The 18,778-nt window shown below is 40.7% G+C and overlaps 1 protein-coding gene across 1 annotated transcript; it reads left to right on the top strand.

Moving 5' to 3' along the window:
- Positions 1-1,272: 1,272 nt before the first annotated feature.
- SERINC1 (serine incorporator 1) lies at positions 1,273-18,666 on the top strand. The gene is made up of 10 exons (XM_009092569.4): positions 1,273-1,414; positions 6,993-7,154; positions 8,636-8,829; positions 11,623-11,702; positions 11,884-12,021; positions 13,284-13,453; positions 13,551-13,641; positions 14,901-15,042; positions 15,150-15,380; positions 17,100-18,666. Exons 1-10 carry the CDS (start codon positions 1,376-1,378, stop codon positions 17,236-17,238), a joined length of 1,386 nt encoding a protein of 461 aa, XP_009090817.2. The 5' UTR covers positions 1,273-1,375; the 3' UTR covers positions 17,239-18,666.
- The last annotated feature ends 112 nt before the right edge of the window (positions 18,667-18,778 follow it).

Raw genomic sequence — 18,778 nt, forward strand, 5'->3', positions numbered from 1 at the left:
AACATCCACAGAAAAATTAAATCTGAGCCCAACATGTAGTAGTGTAACGACTGTATGTTAGTAAGAAGGGAAAATTGTAAGAGACAGAAATGTTCTTAACTTGTAAAACAATGTATACTTCTAAGTATTTTTTTTTTTAATCCAATTTCTTTATGTATCCTTCTTAAGTATCTAGTTTTGGATCTTAAAACTTTTTACAAATGAAAGGGTTGTGTTTTTCAGCTGAGACGGTATCCTTGGTATTATAAAACCCCAATTATTAAATATTTTTAATAAATAAAAGTATATATTATAATGTTTGTACTATTAAATGTATAACCTACATTCTCTGGTCCTCAATTGATGTTTTTTTAAAGATTTTTAGGCCCTACTTTTTCTTTTGGGACTATTTTCTTTTTTTGTGCAACTTTTTCCTTTTTTGGGGCTGCGTTCATCTACTATGATTAGTAATTTCCATACAGTCTACATTACCCCAGCTAACATCTGTGCACACAGAGGGTGAGGATCTGCACCTGGCCAGGGGTCTCAGTGACCTGTAAGTATGACTTTTAGTATTATAATGGACATAGTTCAGCTATAGGGCACATGGACATCAAATATTTTTCCAAGTTAATAAAGTATCCATAGACGTGCATCAACACCTTGATTTACTACATCCTTAAAGTTTGTTAGCTCCCAGGTGTCCTTGACTATCTGTTCTACTGACACACAACATTTTGCTTTACTACATCCAGTTTGCTGCACCTTGATTTGCTACGTCCACAGCTGACAACTAACAAGCTTTAGCTCCTGGATGCCCTGGACTGACAGACGCTGGGTGCTGCTGTTCCCCTGGTTAGATCTCCTTTCCTGATTACTGACAGAAGAGGACACAGTCTCAAGCTACCTCAGGGAAGGTATAGGTTGGGTATTAGGAAAAAAAATTTCACAAAAAGAATAATAAAGTACGGGAATGCTCTTCCCAGGGAGGTGGTAGGATACCATCTCTGGATGTGTTTAAAGAAAGACTGGACGTGGCATTTGGGGCTATAGTCTAGTTGAGGTGTTAGGGCATAGGTTGGACTTGATGATCTTAAAGGTGATGATGATGATCTTAGACTTGATTATCTTAGAGGTGATCTTAGAGGTGATGATCTCTTCCAACCTCATTATTCTGTGATTCTGTGATTATTGGGCCTGAAGGCGTACACAGCCCTGAGCCCCAAGACCATTGCGGCTCCACAGAATCCGGGCGCATTCCCGTGCCCGGCCGGCAGTGACGTGCCCGCTCCGTCAGGCTGCCGGAAACGCCGCTGGGAGCAGTAAACAACGGCGTCGGGAGCCGCGGCCGCCGCTTCCATCTTGGAGGAGCCCGAGCCCGAGCCCACCGGGGACCATGGGCAGCGTCCTGGGCCTCTGCTCCATGGCGAGCTGGGTAAGGTGGACGCGGGCGGCGCGGGGGTCCCTCCCTGCCTTTCCCTGCCTTTCCCTGCCTTTCCCTGCCTTTCCCTGCCGGCCGCAGGCTCGGAGCCGGCACCCGGTGCTTCCCCCCCTCCTTCCCCTCCCTCCGCACCCGGGCCTCGCCCGTCGCCTCCCCGCGCCTGTGTCAGCCAGGGCGGCTGTAGCGCTGCCTTCCCATCCCCTCCTGCGGCACGGGAAGGCTGCGGGCCCCTGCCCGGCCCCTGCCCGGCCCCATCCGAGCTCTGTCCGCCCCGAGTGGCCGCGGCCCCCGCTCCGCCGGACAGGGCTCTCTCCCCGCCGCGCTGGAGCGGACGGGCCCCGCCGTGGTCCCTGTCTCGGGCTGCTCCCGGGATCCCCAGGGATCCGTCGGAGCCGTTTTGCTGGCGCTATGGGGAGCTTCGTCCTAAACTCGGACAGGCCAGCCTGTCGAGCTGCTGGGCGCCGCTTAATCCGCGTTACTGTGCGGGAGGTGCTGCGGTGTCCGCTGAAATGACCTCTCCCCGAATCTCTAAAGAGTCTGATCAAATGCTTTGAACTCCAGCGGTTTTTTTCGGGAAAATCAAAACCTGCACGTTTCCCCGATTCTGATATTTGTATTTAATGCCTCTTTCTTATGGCTTTGTCTGTAGCAGCTCCACCCTTTGTAGCATCTTTGTCTCGCCGAGCCATCCCTTCCTGGCGGCACAGTAATCCATGGTAATGTGTCACCACGTCAGTCAGGTGATTTTTGTTCATGGGAAGCAGTAGATTGAGATGGCATTAAGACTTTTGGCACGATGCAGGAAAGCGAGGAAGTTGGTAACTGGTAACTTCAACTGAGACACTGCTTTTTTATCAATAAGTGATATGTCTTTCCAAGAATAGTCCCTGTCTGTATCGACACAGTCAAGTGGTTTGTGAGTTTTTAGATGTTTGCTGTAAGAATGTCAGTGGGATTGTAAAAATCTGAATTTTTCATACCAAAAATATTATACCACGCATGAATTAAATTAAATTCACTATTGTTAAAGCATTCATACGCACACTTCTAGTGATATAACAAAACCTCATAGTTATCCAAGCTCCTACATCTGAATGTATGGCTTTGGCTCCTCTACTACAGAGTGACCTTTAATTAAGAGAGATGATCCATAATCACATAATCTCACGTACAAATTATATTAAATTTTCATAAAATTGGAAAATCTGCATAAATTAACTTCCAGGCTAATATGCCTGTAAATAATGAATTCGAACACTGATAATATCCTTTTAACTAATTACTGTCAGGGTTCTTTTTGCTCTCATTAACATTTTAAATACTTCTTAATGGTATAGCCAGTTAGGCTTGAATTACTAACTGGATATAGTTAACAGTATTATTTTTAGTTATTGTTAAACACTTCATGACATAGGCTTTAATTCAAATACTTGAGTTAATATATACTGCCTTTTCACATTCATAAACAGCCTTTCTGACAACTGGTTGGTGTTTGTAGTGTTTGAAGAACCCCTGTCTACTTGCTCTTGATTGTTTGTTTCTCTGCAGAGAAATTCAGCCTCTTCGATAAAATGATTTGCATGAGATCATAATCTTAAATCAGATTTACTGTGAATAGTTAACCCCTGTCCCTTCCTTTGAAGTGCCCAAACAAATCAGGGTGGGTAGTTTTTTTGTTAGTATTATTTTTCTCTTTCCGTTGATGGCTTTAGAGGGTTCATTTTCTTTCCACATTTAAAACCACAGCTGATCAGCACTTAAAGCCTATACAGCAGTTCTGAGCAGGAGGAATCTGTCCACGCTGGTCCCTAGGGATATGTCAGTACAAACTCAGTCTGTGGCTCTGAGAAGGAAGCACACGGTGAGGGTGAGGGAGCCGCCGGACCAGGTGCAGTGGGGTTGGTGTGGGGCGAGCTCCCCTGCCTGTGGGGACGCTGCTGTCACTGCTGCTCCTCCCCAGGGCCACGTGTTGTGCTGTGCAGAGCCCATCTGTGCTCAGGCCTCCTGCCGTGCTTGTGTCTTCTGGGCTTTTGTGCTGTGCTGCTGCTCTGCGCTTCCCTGTGCCGATCAGGCAGTGCTTCAGGTTAGCATTTTTAAGAGCAAGGGGAGCCTGTCAGAGGTGGGGGTGAGACTGAAGCTGTACGAGGAGAACCATCTCAGCAAAAGTCTTCTGCTCCTGACAGCCTAGGTTGATAAAGCAGTGCTGTTTTCCCTCTGCTGTGTCTTGCTTCTATTGCTCTCTTCTCTGAAACAGCTGAGCTGCTGTTTTGCTCTTTTAATATTCTCTGTCAAGGCAAAGGTCTTGACTAATTCAATGTCTATAAGCGTAAGAGTAGGGATGATGTAGCTAAACCCTGACTAGGCTCATCAGTGGCTTAGTGTTTTTGCAAATAATTCATTCAATAAATAATCATTTAGTCATTACTCCAGTAGGAAGATTATGTTTGATATTAAAAACTTGATCCGTGTGCATCGGGGCAGTAAAATTTGTCCTTTTGTGATTTTGTGGGGTTTTCTGTCTCCTCTCTCCTTCAGTATACATCTTGTTACCTGTTCTTCATGCAATTTCCACTGCCCTAGGGAGTGAAGTGACTCAGGCATGAATTAACTTGTATGCCCTGCTGGCTGCTCCCAGAATAGGTGTGTGGGTTTGTCTTTTATTATTTTTGCCTTAGAAAACACCATTGAGCTGCTTATTTTTTCCTCAAAAATATAAAGGGATATGAGTTGGTAGGTAAGTAAAGTTTGTGGAAGGCAATAGATTTTATTCAGTTGTGTCTGAGTAACTTTTGTCTGAGTTTCCTTTTGGAATCCAATGAAAAAGTACTTGTGGAGTAACTTTTTGTCTGCATGTGTGACTTAGCTGAATCACATTGGGGAGTTAAGCTTTGATCTCCATGGTAGTATCTTGCAGTGTGTACTACTGAAATTTTTGTGGGAGGTGTGCTTTAAATTTAAGAAGAAAGTAACACAAACTCACCTTGTCTCCTCTGCTGATAAGGTGAATTCCATGGGCTGAATCTTCCTTGGTTCCAGTTCTTTATGAAGTGTGTAACAAGTAGTTTTGCCGATAGTATAGCACTATTTTGTTGGAATGGTGTGTATTTTATTCTCTTTTGCCAATGAAAGAGAGAATTGGATGGTAATGTGATTCCTTATGTAAGCAGCCAGCTTGTATAAAATAGTGTCATGTATCAACAGGTGTCTGTTGTTCAGAGATGGATTTGCATGAGCTGTTAAGGGGCACAACATTTTAAAAGCTGGTGTTGGAGCTCAGACACTCCAGTGAGGTGTACGGCTTCTCTTGAGGCACATTGTTTCCCAGTGAGGTGGAGACAGTCATCTTCATTTCAGCTACTCCAAGTCTCTCCTGTAGAAGCATTCATGCTTGTGCTTCCAGTGAGGCAAAGTTGCTTGAATTATTTAGGTATTTAACAAACACTGGGATTCCTTACAGAAGTGAATTTTCTGACCTGATGTTTTCTGCAGCAGATGAGCCTAATTATATATTCTATTCTGCCAAACTCAACCTTTTAGTTTAAAGTATGTTTAGAAATGTTAATGCAGACAGAATTAGTTCAAGAAAGTAATTTTTTGAACAGAGAACTGAGATATTTTTCACTTTTGTGAAAAATATTTTTTATTTTATTAAAATTGTTTTTGTGTGTAGGAAATAGTGTAAGACAGTAGTACTATAAAATTCTGATGCATTTAGAGACAATATTTGCCATATGTTTCCTGCTGACGAAGTGTAGATGCACCTAGTATAGTTGCTTGCAGTTGTAGAGCAGCCTCAAATGTCCATCAACTCCATGTTTTATGAAGAAGAGGGCCTGAGTGGGATGGTCTGGTACCCAGTTGCATCTCAAACACCTCCAGTGATGGAGACTCTACCATATCCTTGGGGAGGTTGTTGCAGGTACTGGTTGTTCCCAGTCTAAATAATTTCTTTATTATATTGAGATGAAACCTCCTATAATGAGTGCCTTCATATTATTTGTGCTGCACTGAGTGGAGGAGAAGGTAAAAAGGGGCAATATAATAGCTTGTTACATCCTGAAATACTTATAGTGAGACTCTGCCTTGTTTCAGTTTAGAAAGACAAATGTAATGGTGAAGTTTGCTAATTTAAAGATGATTCTGTAGCGTAGTGGAATGAAGAATGTTGGCTCCTTGGGAAGGAACACATGCCAAAAAGAGTACAGGGAAGTTGTTTAAAATACTGAAGTTAGTGGGTTCAGTGCATGAGTCTGGTTGAAATTGTAGGAATGATAATCGGCCTTTTCCGGAGGGCTTCTCAGGAGGCTGCCAGCAGTGTTGTGGCAGTCTGTCTGCTTTTCCCAGCAACCCTGGGGCTTTTCTGGTAGCAGTGCACTGCTGGAGTTTTTGGTTGTCATATGACTAAACTGCTGAGAACTCTTTCTGACACATGCCTGTCATACTGGGTGATTGGAATGTCCTGCTCATGTGGCCTTGTAACTACTGCTGTCCTTCTGTGGCTGCGTGTCTCTCACACAGTGATGGGCACCTGTGGCTTTTGTCCCATGATGGAGTTGTCCCTGGATGTGTGCTGGGGGAGAAGCTGGGTTTTAACCCTGTTCTTTATCTTCTTTTTGTGTCGTGGTTTGTTGTAGCTCAGAGAAGGGCAGTGATCACACATTTTGATTGTACCTTTCCTCCTTTGTCTAATGTTCTCTTGTGGGACCTTTCCTTTCTTTTACTTCTCAAATTGTCACAATGCACATGGCAGAGAATTGTTCCCTGCTTCCCAATCCTTTCCTGGTGAAATAGCTCCTTTTTTTTCTTCACACAATTTTCTGTGTGAGAATTACTTACTGGTAAATTTGGTCCTGTTTGTTTTTTCCCCCCCTTATAGTATTACAACTGTACAGCATTCCTATCCACTTCTACTGTTGATATTTGGTATGAATAACACATGTACTGCATATTTGCTCTGTTCTTACTGTTTGTAACTTTTACATTGCGTACGTTAATTTTGCAGAGTAACAGAATTATGGGATAAGCTAGTAACTGCTATTATGAAATGGTTTACAACCCAAGATTTAGGCTCTATCACCTGTTTTTGTGTTTTGGAAATATTTTTGGCCCCAGTGAGGATTTTATCCCAGCTGTGCCAGGTGCTGACAGTGTACCTACATAACAGTTCTGCTCATATCTTTTTCCGGTGGTGTGTTTAATCTCTGCAGCTGTGGAAGGGATAATGTAGTTGCTAACAGAAGCATTCCTTGCATGTCATTTGGCTGAAATGAAATAAAATTCAAGAGAACAAATGAGCCTGCATCCAGTCTTTATTTCTTCTGAATGGCTAAATGATTACTTATAATCATTTAGAAGTATTAGAAATCACTAATTTCACTGTGCAGTGGCGCATCGGGAAGCGCTGTTGTTTGGTGGCTCTGTAGCATGTTGCACTGACTTAGTCTGCACCAATGGTGGGATGCATGGGATGAGTAATTTTCCATCATATCTGATGATCTGCACAGCCTGATTAAATATTGAAATCTAGTAATCCAAAGCTTTTTAAATAATTAATGTTCTGTCTTTTTGTCAGATACCATGCTTGTGTGGAAGTGCCCCGTGCCTGCTTTGCCGATGCTGCCCCAGCGGAAACAACTCCACCATAACTCGGCTGATTTACGCCTTCTTTTTACTTCTTGGCGTGAGCATTGCCTGTGTGATGCTAATACCAGGCATGGAAGAGCAGCTGAAGAAGGTCAGGTTATTTATTGCTAGCATTTTTGGTAGAACAAATGTCACAGATAATAGTAATTGACATCTTGAAAAGCATGGATTTTATTTGGAAATTTGTCATTTTGCTACCAGCTGTGCTTCACAGACACCATTAATTTATTTGTAAGTCAAATAAAGAAGTTGTGGGAAGATCCCTCTATAAATGAAAATCACTCTTTTGAGGTAAAGCCTCTTCTTTAAGTAATCAGAGCAGAAAAAAAAATTGCATCAAACAAGAAAATTTATGGATGTGTAGTTTCAAATTAAGTATTATTGAGATGTTTGTATTTATGGCACTTAGTTGATTTTTATTGTGGTTGTGATTAAAAAAAATAACCACACCCTAAGATGTCTTCTAGTTTCATCATGAGGTTCTAGTTAAAATTCTATTTCAAAGTCTGTAGTGTGTAACAAAAATATTTTTCACTCATCACAGTAGCCTGTTTTCCACCCAGGGAATTAGGAAATGTTTGTAGGATCTTACAGTTTATTAGCTGTATGAAGATGTGATATAAAACTAGAGAATAGTGATGTGAGTTACAGTAGAGCTTACTGGTTCACTGAACTTGGGTTGCATGTACTTCATTTCTGTTTTGCAATCTTCAGCTTTTTTCAGTAGATAGTAGCTTTGGTTAGGCATGATTTTCATGTTTTTTTCCCCAAAATTATTCATCTGTAAATGTGTATTGTAGGTTGGTATAGTTACTACATTAGAGCTTCAGTGAGAGCCATGTTAGTCACCTAGGAAAGAAAATTACAGCCTTCTGGAATATGATTTGACTTCTGAAAGATGTTGCTCATGTCCTGGTAGTGACTGGAGAGAATGTTCTCAACTGTTTCATATGGAAATTATGGATACACCTAACTGATGGTGATGGTACTCTTTAGGGAGAGGCTGTGTCTGTTTTAAGAGATGTAAGCAGGCTGCCACCTCCTTGCTATGTCATAAGCCTGATAGTAACTGTCAAGTCAAATTTATCAATTCACAGATCTTTGATTTTCTCTTGATTCAGATCTGCAAGGGAAAACTGCATTTCTTTGAGAGGTTCTGAAATTGCTAATAACATAACAAACCTGTTAATAAGATCCCTGTCCTGTTCATGAAAACATTCAAGGTCAGGTGGGATGGGGCCTTGAGCAACTAGATTTAGTTGAAGATGTCCTTGCCCGTGGCAGAGGGGTTAGTCTAGGTGACCTTTAAAGGTCTTCTCCAACCCAAATTATTTTATGGAAAAATTTGTTTTATTTTATCCTGCCTGTGCAGTTTTTTTTTTTCTTGCACGTGTTTGATATTCCAGTTGGACTGCAGCTAATGATGCAGTCCTTCAATATCATATTTTCTAACCGTGTTAATAGTTTCATAATGTTACAATATTAATGAATTGAGTATTGGAAATTTATTAATATTCATTTACTGACAGAAAGTCTTTTAATGATGACTGATGTGTGTTGTATTTATCACAGATTCCTGGATTTTGTGATGGAGGGTTGGGAACAAGTATTCCTGGTGTGCAGGGCCACGTGAACTGTGATGTCCTGGTTGGCTACAAGGCCGTGTACCGTGTGTGCTTTGGCATGGCCATGTTCTTCCTTCTCTTCTCCTTGCTGATGATCAAAGTGAAGAGCAGCAATGACCCCAGAGCAGCCGTGCACAACGGGTAAGATGCAGAAATGAGTGCTGAGATGGAGATGAGTTAGTGATTAATTTTTGTTTCATTCCACAGAGATTTTTTCAAGAAATAAAAATATTTAAGAGCCTCATCTAAATTATATTCCTCTTAACTTTGTAAGGACTTTTGTTCTTTTCTGAACAGTTTTCTTTAAAGGTTATAGCGGTTACACATATATATCAATATAGATGTATAAAATGTGTCTTTTCTCTTTCTGGTATCTTTTCAGTTGCCCTTCTGCAAAAAGAAATGAGTTATGTATCTAGTTTCTGAGCTTTCCAGTGGATTTTTGTTTGTATTTCATTTTAGTTAAGATTGTCAGATGGAAGAATATAGTGCAATTTCAGCTTGTGTATTGACACAAGTGGTAGTTTTCATCCAGGTTCTGCCTATGTGTAATGTAGCTCCTTGAACCAAGGAAATGTAAATATTTGTAAGAGGACATGATGCTGAAAAGCCTAAAACCATTTATGGTGCCTAATCTTGGTGGTCACAGTGATTGCTTAGATTACTGGTTTTTAGAGGTGACTGTCTTTAACAGAAGCTATGAATAACTAAAAAATTTATTTTCTGTTCAGTATAGTAGGATTAAACATGTCTAACATAAAAAGAGAAAAAGCTTCAAATTATTTCTGTAGGGGAAAATAATTAAAGCTGAGCAGAATATTGCTTTGTTTACTTTGGTTTTTTTTGAAAAAGAAAAAGAGAGTACAGTATTAAGATATGTTAGCAAGAGTAACTCAGTTCAGCCTTTCCCTCCAACCTGTTTTGTTCAGGAGAACATGTTTGTTGCAAGCAAAAAGAAGATGGTTCAGCTGCATTCTGTATCAAAGCTCTGTTGTTTTTTCATTCTTTTTCAGAAAAAGGCACATGGTGATTTTACAAAATGAGGAATGTTTTTTACCTAAATTTTTTCTTAAGTGTTTGGGATCTTCTTGATAACTTTATTTGGAGTTGTGCTCTCCAGTACAAATTTAGGTACTGTTTATGCAACCCATAGCAGTTTGCTCTTTTAACCAACCTAAATCAGCACTAGGATACAGGAAAAATTTTAACTGTTGCTGGTAGAATGTTTAATAACATTACTTTCAACACTTCTGTAATAACTTGTTGCTTCAATAATATGCATTAGAGTAAGCTTTATGAAAAGAGTTACGGCTTTTGATTTTTTGAAATTGTCTGTATGTTCAGTAATATATTGAGATGCAATCTTTTTGTCAGTGATTTGAAATATTCAGAATACTAGGTTTTTGCATATATGTGTACTAACTTTGTTATGCTTGCATGCAAGTTAAGCCCAGTAATACAATCAAGTGCCAGTGTTCACCTTCTCTGCTTTATTAATGGCAGTCAGAATGGTTTCTTGCCTCAGATCACAATAGAAAAAAATAAATTATAATGTATCTACCAGATAATTGCTGGCTTTTACAGAGTGCACAGCAGCTTTAGGTGTATTTCAGATGACTGTTGTTTTCAGTTGTAGAATGGGGTAGAGCAGTAAGATCCCTTAAAAAAGCCTAGAATTAGAGATTAAATATATATAAACTTGAGCCCATTTCTATTTCTATAATTGAGAATGACATTGATTTAAAAAAGTGAACTCTAAAACTACTTTTAGTGGGGTTTGTATTGCACTGTAAATGTTACAACTTAATTCAACTTTCAGACTGAATTTTGTCACTTCTCTATATCCCAGGGAGTTGGTCCATTTTCTTCCATGTTCTACACTTCTGTCATCTCACATAGTTCCTCTCCACACAATTCAAACTTGTTCTTCTGGTATCCACCACTTAATTTCTCCAGCCAGCAGGAGAAATTAAACTTGTTCAAGTATGGGAAAAAAAGAGAAGGGATAGAAAACTTGAAAAACTGACAAGTGTTTGACATGGTGGGGGTGTGGTACATATCTTTGTGCTCTTATATTCAGTTTTGAAGTGCATGTAGATGGCATCATGCCTGTTTTTGGAGCTGCCTGTCACTGGGATCAGAAAAAATAGTCTTTACCTCGCTACAGTTTTGTTGGCATAACAGTTTGAAGTTCTCTATGCAGGGTATATTTATATAGTTAGTGTTTGGGGTGAGTTTGGGGTATCTTTGGTGCAGAATATTCCCTTGTATCCTTTCTGGAAGCATCTGATCTCTTTTGATGGTCTGTGAGTGCATATCTTTTACTGGAAGAAAAATTACAATGACACTGCCTTGAAGCAGGGACTTGGAACTTGATTGTGTCTTTTCTGTGCAGCATAAATGATTTGCTTTTGTTTTTGTGATAAATCCTCATCAGCTGTAGGCCTAAAGAATCTGAAGTTGGGTGAGAAGAATATCAACTTTTGTATATTTCTCTCATGTAGGAAGTGAACCAAGACCAATAGGGAGCTCCAGCATAATATTTTATGTCATTGTAGGTACCAATCAGGTCTTTGATACTAAAAGTACAAGGGGATTTTTTAACCCATTTTTCTGATACGCAGACAATCCAACAATCTCACTGCTCTGGTTTAAAACATTCTTAGGAAGAAAAAAAGCAGCTCACAATTGGCCTAATTTGGAATTCACAAGTAAGAAGATACCTCTGGGAAACGTGTCAAACTCTGTGTCAGTCTAGCACAGCATAATTTTTTAGGGAACAAAAATCTTGGGCAGATAAAATTTTTATCCTGCTTCAAATGAGGCAAGTTAAGAATGAGCAAATTAAAAAAAAAAACAACGCTTAAAGATGTGTATTTTATGTGTGAATTAGACCAGACTTAACAGTTGCCTTATTTTTTTATTTCCCTTTAGATTCTGGTTCTTTAAATTTGCGACGGCACTTGCAATTAGTGTTGGAGCTTTCTTTATCCCAGAGGGACCATTTACAACTGGTGAGGGAATATTGTCTTCCTCTGTATCATGGTGCAATCATACTTAGTTTTAAAGCATGGTGATGTCATACAGTTTTAATTATAGCTGTGTAAGTGTAGTGCTTCTCTGTGTTTAGGGACACTACGATGGGGGGTAAATCACCTATGGTTCTTAACTGGTTTTATTTTACTTCTTTTCTAGTGTGGTTTTATGTAGGTATGGCTGGAGCATTCTGCTTTATTCTTATTCAGCTGGTCTTGCTTATTGACTTTGCCCATTCCTGGAATGAATCTTGGGTTGAAAAAATGGAGGAAGGAAACTCAAGATGCTGGTATGCAGGTAAGGAGGGACTGTACTACAGTCAAGTTTTAAATTTAATTTAATGTGCATTGTGTTCAATAAGTTACTCACTGAATAGTTCATTTTACCATTGCAGAAAGGGCTACTTCATGCATGAGTATCATTTTCTCAGATGTGTAGTTCAGCTCCATTGATGTCCTTCTGTTGTCAGGTTAAGTAAGGGGAAGCAGGGAGAGATGCAGCAGCCTCTGAGTAATAAGATCTATTCCCTGGGAGCAGGGCAGGAGTTTCACACAGCCACAGAATGGGTGAGGTTGGAAGGGACCACAGCAGCTCATCTGATGCAGCCTCCCAGCTCAAGCAGGGTCATCCCAGAGCACACATGGCACAAGATTGTGTCCAGATGGTTCTTGAATATCTCCAGCAAGGGGGACTCTACAACCTCTGTGGGCAATCTATTCCAGGGTGCAGTCATACACAAAGTAAAGAAGTCCTTCCTCTTGTTCAGGTGGAGCTTTCTGTGCATCATGATATCAGAGAAGTGGCAACTGCAGCTTTTGGGATTTTTCTTGTTTTGTTTTTTGGGTTGATTTTGGTGGGTTTTTTTTGTTAGGGTTTTTTAGTTTTGGGGTTTTGTTTGTTTGTTTGGGGGTTTCTTTTTTTTTTTGTTTTTTTTTCAGCCATAGGTTTTGCTAGCCCTTCAGTGCTGATTAAAAACAAAGTAACCTGCTAGTGCATCATGTTGAGTAGAATCATCTCAAACAATTGTTTTTCTGGTTGACAGTTAGTCATTCTTTAAAGGTATGTGCTGAGTGAAAGGTCAAGGTAGTGAAGGAGAGTAAAGTCATCTCACTGGAGAAATGTTATTTTAATAAAGTGTTTCAGTTTTGATAATTTAGGTGTTTCAAAAGACAGCGTGGCCTGTCTTCATTCAGTGGCCACTTTTCTATTTAGTGTTTTTACTAAGATGTAATTTGGAAATGAGATTTTTGTTTTAGCCTCTGGCGCTTAAGTATTTCTTCAATTTCTTTTTTAAGCTGTTAGCCAAAGTGTGTCCAGTACAACTATGTTCCTTTATCCTCCTTGCTCCTCCTAGTTGCTATTAGGGCATTGGAGAATCAAGCATGGCCTCAGGATTCCCGTGTATTGTTTCTTTTTAATACTTTACAGGTTATTTGAGAACTTCTTTTACGTTTCAGTGCCCATAACTCTCATTGTATATTGTATCCCACACTTGATAATCATGCAGTATTATTTCAGTTGTAATTAACCAGTGTAACTATGGTTTTGTTTCTTCACAGCTCTGCTCTCAGCTACAGCTGTCAACTATCTGCTGTCTCTAGTAGCTATTGTCTTGTTTTATGTTTATTACACTCATCCAGAAGGTTGTTCTGAAAACAAGACATTCATCAGTGTTAATATGCTCCTGTGCATTGGTGCTTCTGTAATGTCAATTCTGCCAAGGATTCAGGTACTATTTTAATTCTGTTCCCTCCTGTATTATCACTATAATTGTGCCTGCAACTTTTGATTGCCTAACTTTACTGTTCTGTGACTCCTTTGTGTAGGAATCTCAGCCAAGATCTGGTTTGCTGCAGTCTTCAGTGATCACAGTTTACACAATGTATTTGACTTGGTCAGCCATGACCAATGAGCCAGGTAAGTGTAGTTAGCACTATAGAGCTTTTTGGGTAACTGGTTCAGCAATAAATTGTATTTCCACCTCTTTTGCAGGGCAGGTCACAGAATGTGCATGTGTTAGGGCTCAGCTGCATGTGCTGCCAGGAGCCCACTCTCCTGAGGGATAGGAAGGGAGGGCAGGGTCTGCGTGGCTGGTCCAGGCAAGCTCCCTTGAGGGGGAGGGGGAAGCAGAGTGCCACTTCTTCCAGGGTGTGCTCACCTTTTCCTCCCCCAAAGCTACGCTCCCAGCAAGGCCATAGAAAATAGCAACCTGGCCTTGCCCACACATCTCTGAGCTTCGCCCCCTCTGCAACCAGCATGCTAAGGTCATGTCTTTTCCCCCTGCTTGTATGGTATGTAATTTCTGCTGTTTACTGGCAGAACTGCAGTATTCTAAAGCTTAGATTTTGCAGATCAGTGCAGCTCCCCTGAGGAGTCTAGGAGTTTCATCTCTCTACCAGGTTTCATGTTTCTTAGATGACCAAGATGCTACTGATTATATTTTTCCAAACTGAGGATTTATAACAAGTATTGATAAATGTTGCCAGTGGTTATTGTGACTGGAAACAGTTGAATGTCTCTAAAAATAAATAAGTCAAGAAATTCTGATGATTAAAATAAATCACCAGATATTGATTTTAGTGGTTTAAATTGGGTCTCTGACCCATTTGTCTTAGCTGTGGACAATCTTCTGTGTTTCTGTGTTATGGAATACATGAGTCATCTAATTCAGGCAGTGATTATGGGAAAATAAGATTGTCTACTACTTTCAGCTGTTTCATCAGTGTTACCTGTGGATGCTCTGGGTTGGGAACCACTCATAATAAAAAACTGACTTACTGGCATGTTTTCCAGTTCTGGGATGACTTGGGTACCCCATCTATAGAATATATTTGTCAAACTTGTTTTCTAGAAGTAGAATTTCTGAAGTTTATTATGCAGAAATTTCTGTTTTGCATCTAATTATGCCAGATGGAATAGTAAAGCAGTTGATGCTTTATATCTTACATAAGTTCAGAATCCTTTTATCTGCTCAAAGATACAGATTTCTATGCCATATACTGTCATTTCCCTGCTCTAGAGAGATTCAGTAGGCTAAAATTAAATTCAAATTTTACTTAAAGACTGTCACAGTCACGACGTTCCTTTCTATTTCTGTGCATTCAGCATGGAAATATGCCATTAAATATTTGTCCTGTTCTTGTTTTATGTAAGTTCTGTTGCAATTTCCCTCACAGACAGGCGCTGTAACCCCAGTCTGCTGAGCATCATTGGTTACAACAGCACCACCATTCCAACCCAAGGTCAGGTAGTGCAGTGGTGGGATGCACAGGGGATTGTAGGACTGGTTTTGTTTCTTCTGTGTGTTCTTTATTCAAGGTAAGATTCCTTTAAAAAAATACATTAATTTGTATCACTTCTTATTGTTGTATACTAAATTGTATTTATTTGGGTATCTGTACCCTCTCCTTCCCTGCCATATCCAGCATTCGGACATCCAACAACAGCCAAGTTAACAAGCTGATGCTGACCAGTGATGAATCAACGCTGATAGAGGATGGAATGCCCAGGAGTGATGGCTCCCTTGATGATGGAGATGATGTTCACCGAGCTATAGATAATGAGAGGGACGGAGTTACTTACAGTTACTCCTTCTTCCACTTCATGCTTTTCCTGGCATCACTGTATATCATGATGACACTTACCAACTGGTACAGGTATTTATGTTTGATTAGATGTTGTGCTGATAATGAGCATACAAGAGGCCGTCTCTTGCTGGACAAGGAGACACAAGTTGCATGCTCTGGAATGTAGGTCTTGAGTGGGCCTTCTCAAGGGAAGTGTATCTGGAAACTGTAGCCAACCTTGTTCACAAGTGCCTGCCATATTTTCTAGGATGATTCTTGTCATTCACTGAACTGCTAAAATACATCCTGCTAAAGGAAGAACAGGATAAAGTCTTAAATTATATAACAGTTAAAAATTAGTAAACACCAGGCCCATGTCACGTACAGAGAGCTGGAAAAAGGACATGTTATATCAACAGGTCAAGGGGAAGGTGTTTCTTCCTATCTCCTCCGCTTCTGGGGCTTCCCAGTACGAGAGAGACATGGACATACTGGAGAGAGTCTAGCGAAGGGCCATGGTGATGATTAAGGGACTGGAGCATATGTGATATGAGGAGAAGCTGAGAGAGCTGGGACTGTTCACCTTGGAGAAGGCCCAAGGGGTGTCTCACCAATATATATAAACACCTGAAGCAGGTGTGCAGAGAAGATGGAGCCAGGACTTCTCAGTGGTGCCCAGTGACATGTCCAGAGGCAAAAGGCACAAACTGAGACACAGGCGGTTCCCTCTGAGCATCAGGAAATACTTGCTAGGGTGACTGAGCACTGGCACAGGTTACCAGGGGAAGTTGTGGAGTTTCCATTCTTGGAGGCACTCCAAAGCCATCTGGGGCAGCTGGATTTAGGCATCCCTGCTGGAACAGTGGAGCTGGACTTGAGAACCTTTAGTGGTCTCTTCCAACCACAGCCGTTCTCTCACGGGGCTTGGTGGAAGGAAATTATGTTGTCTGATCCTTGAAGAAAATCCTCCCAATAAAATAATCCTCCTGTGTGTGAACTGTTGCTAACAGCTAGATCAGATGTTCTTCAGAATTAAAAAATATAGGTGAAGGTCTCTAGTCACTTGTCAAAGAACAATTTGTATCGAAAAAGCAACACTAAAAGGTATTCCTTCAGAAGTAACTCTTAATAGATAGTCCTGCTGTGAAATTGATTTGTGGCCCTACTTGGGCCCAGTATAACATCAAGATGATCAATTTCTCTAGGTGGTATGTTGCCCTGTTCTAAAGTTCTTCCAAGCCTTCTGATGTTTACATTTTTGTAGTGGAATTTCTCACACACTCTTCATGTAAATAATGATTATTTTGCATTCCTTTCTGGAGGAGGAGAGAATTGTTGGACTGTTGGTTTAACCAGTGTGGTTGGAGAGGTGGCAATTTAATCCTCCAATCCATGGTCACTTTTGGAATGCTCTAAATATTGAGGTTGGGAAATAAACGATTTTTTTTGCCAGTGTCGTTCATTTTGTGTCGTATTGCGACAGTGGTGTCCTTTGGCAAGACAAAATGCATTCTTTTTGTATCTAAGTGCTATCCATTTACTGCCTTTCTGCAGATTTGTTAGAGATTCTTTGTAATTATTTCTGCTTTTTGGCAGCTTCTCCTACTGAGTATTTTTTGTGTTGTTATTGTTTTTCCTCCTCCTGTGACACCTACTTACAAGTGGTGGTGTTGTACAGACTGGTGTGAACTGCCTGGGAGAAGGGTCCTTTGATGTGTGAAAACAGTGTTGAAGGGTAGCTCAGAACACAAGTATGTTATATTGAGAAACAAATAGCAAATGATCCTTTTTCTTTTCCTTGGTTCACAGTCCGGATTCTTCGTATGAGACAATGACCAGCAAGTGGCCATCTGTGTGGGTGAAGATCTCTTCCAGCTGGATTGGCATCGTGCTGTACGTGTGGACTCTGGTGGCGCCGCTGGTTCTCACCAACCGTGACTTCGACTGAGCTGTGCTGCTCTGGAGGGAGGCTCTATTAGCGCCATGTGTCCCTGAAACAAACAGTATTCCGGGTAATAGTGCGGGTGTAAATACATGTGTGTGTGCTGTCCAGGTAGTATTCCCTGCTTTATCCTGCATGGTTACCTTGAATCATGTCTTGTCATTTCAGTAAATGACTTTTTCTAGCTGAGCTCAATGGTAATTGCTGTAACGATGGTTTTCATCGGATTACTCCTACTTTGAGTGCTTTGGGAGTATGAGATGTAAGATCAAGAGCTTTTGGAAGTATGGTTTTTTCCCCTCAATTGCATTAAATGGTTGTAGGAAAAAAAGTGCAAGTGTCAATTAGGGTAATTAAACAGTGCTAGGTCAGGCTTTGCAAGTGAAGAAGGGTCTGCCTTTGATGATCCCTGTTGCCTTGATTCCAAAGTAAGCCTTGAGTAAGTGTTCGACTCAAAGTGGAGCACCTGTGGGTTCACTGGACATCTTGCAGCGCTTTGGCACTACCAGCCTGACTTTTCCCATGCCGAGGGCAGCTGTACCTTCAGCACAGATGTGAGGGGGGAAACTTGCACCTGGAGCTGCAGAGGAGCCAGTCCAGTGTGTCCCATTGCACACAGAAGGACAGTGCACCCTGAGGAGAAATACCCTGGTATCAGATGCCCAGAAGCATGTTTTTAAGGCACCTGTTTACAAAGTGCATCTACATAGTATTATTGGTTTTTTAAATAGTTTAAGTAGCATAGCTGTGCTGTAATTTATTGCTGTTTTGTGTGCCACTTTCTTGGCTAAGCTACAACCATGAAGTTTGCAAGGAGCCAAGTGGTAAAAGCTGTGTAAGCCCTTTGGAGGAATTGAGTATTGTGATTAAAAAAATAAAGGTAAAAAAGTGAAGAAGGAGCACGGAAGTTACAATAACTAAAGGAGGAGGTTTGCATTTACTGAGGCTTCAACTGAAGGGTTTCTTAAAATATTTGGGGCTCTGAATCTTGAAATCTTTTACTGTATTAGGTATTTTGCTTGTTGTCCGTTGCCAGAGATGGACTTGAGCCTAGAAAGTCTAAATCTAGGCATAGTTCCTGTGCAGTTACAAAATCTTAAAATGCTTTTGTGCTTGCTGCTTTGTAACTGAAGTACATAAGCTGCATAATTTCTCTGTTACTTGCTACAACTTGAGCCTAAAGCAGCCTGACTGGGAGTGACTCTGGAGCCTGCAGCAGATGTCATGCTCATCCCTTTGTGTGGTATTTGTAACTGTGACTTCCTGTTGCTATTCTCTAAGCTTTTATTTTAATTCTGCACCTGAACACTTACATTTACTGCAGAAAAATCTGACATGTCAAGTCAAACTTGAGACAGTAAAGATTTAGTAAAGGCTTGTAATAATTTGGAATATGTTGTTACCTTATTAATAAATAAATTTGGATGAAGATGGCCCATGACTTTTGATGTCTCATGCTGCTGCCAGATGTGGCTATTGCAAGGGTTTGTGTAACCTTTTCATCCCCTCTTCTGGGGATGCTTTGTAGCACTGTCAGGTTCTGAGA

Source organism: Serinus canaria, chromosome 3, assembly GCF_022539315.1.
Source record: "Serinus canaria isolate serCan28SL12 chromosome 3, serCan2020, whole genome shotgun sequence".
Classification (NCBI taxonomy): domain Eukaryota; kingdom Metazoa; phylum Chordata; class Aves; order Passeriformes; family Fringillidae; genus Serinus; species Serinus canaria.

Coding starts and splice junctions, on each gene's coding strand:
- SERINC1 (XM_009092569.4), top strand. CDS start 1,376: ATGGGCAGCGTCCTGGGCCTCTGCTCCATGGCGAGCTGG. Junction 12,022..13,283: donor CTCAAGATGCTGGTATGCAG/GTAAGGAGGGAC, acceptor GTTTCTTCACAG/CTCTGCTCTCAGCTACAGCT. Junction 15,381..17,099: donor ACACTTACCAACTGGTACAG/GTATTTATGTTT, acceptor CTTGGTTCACAG/TCCGGATTCTTCGTATGAGA.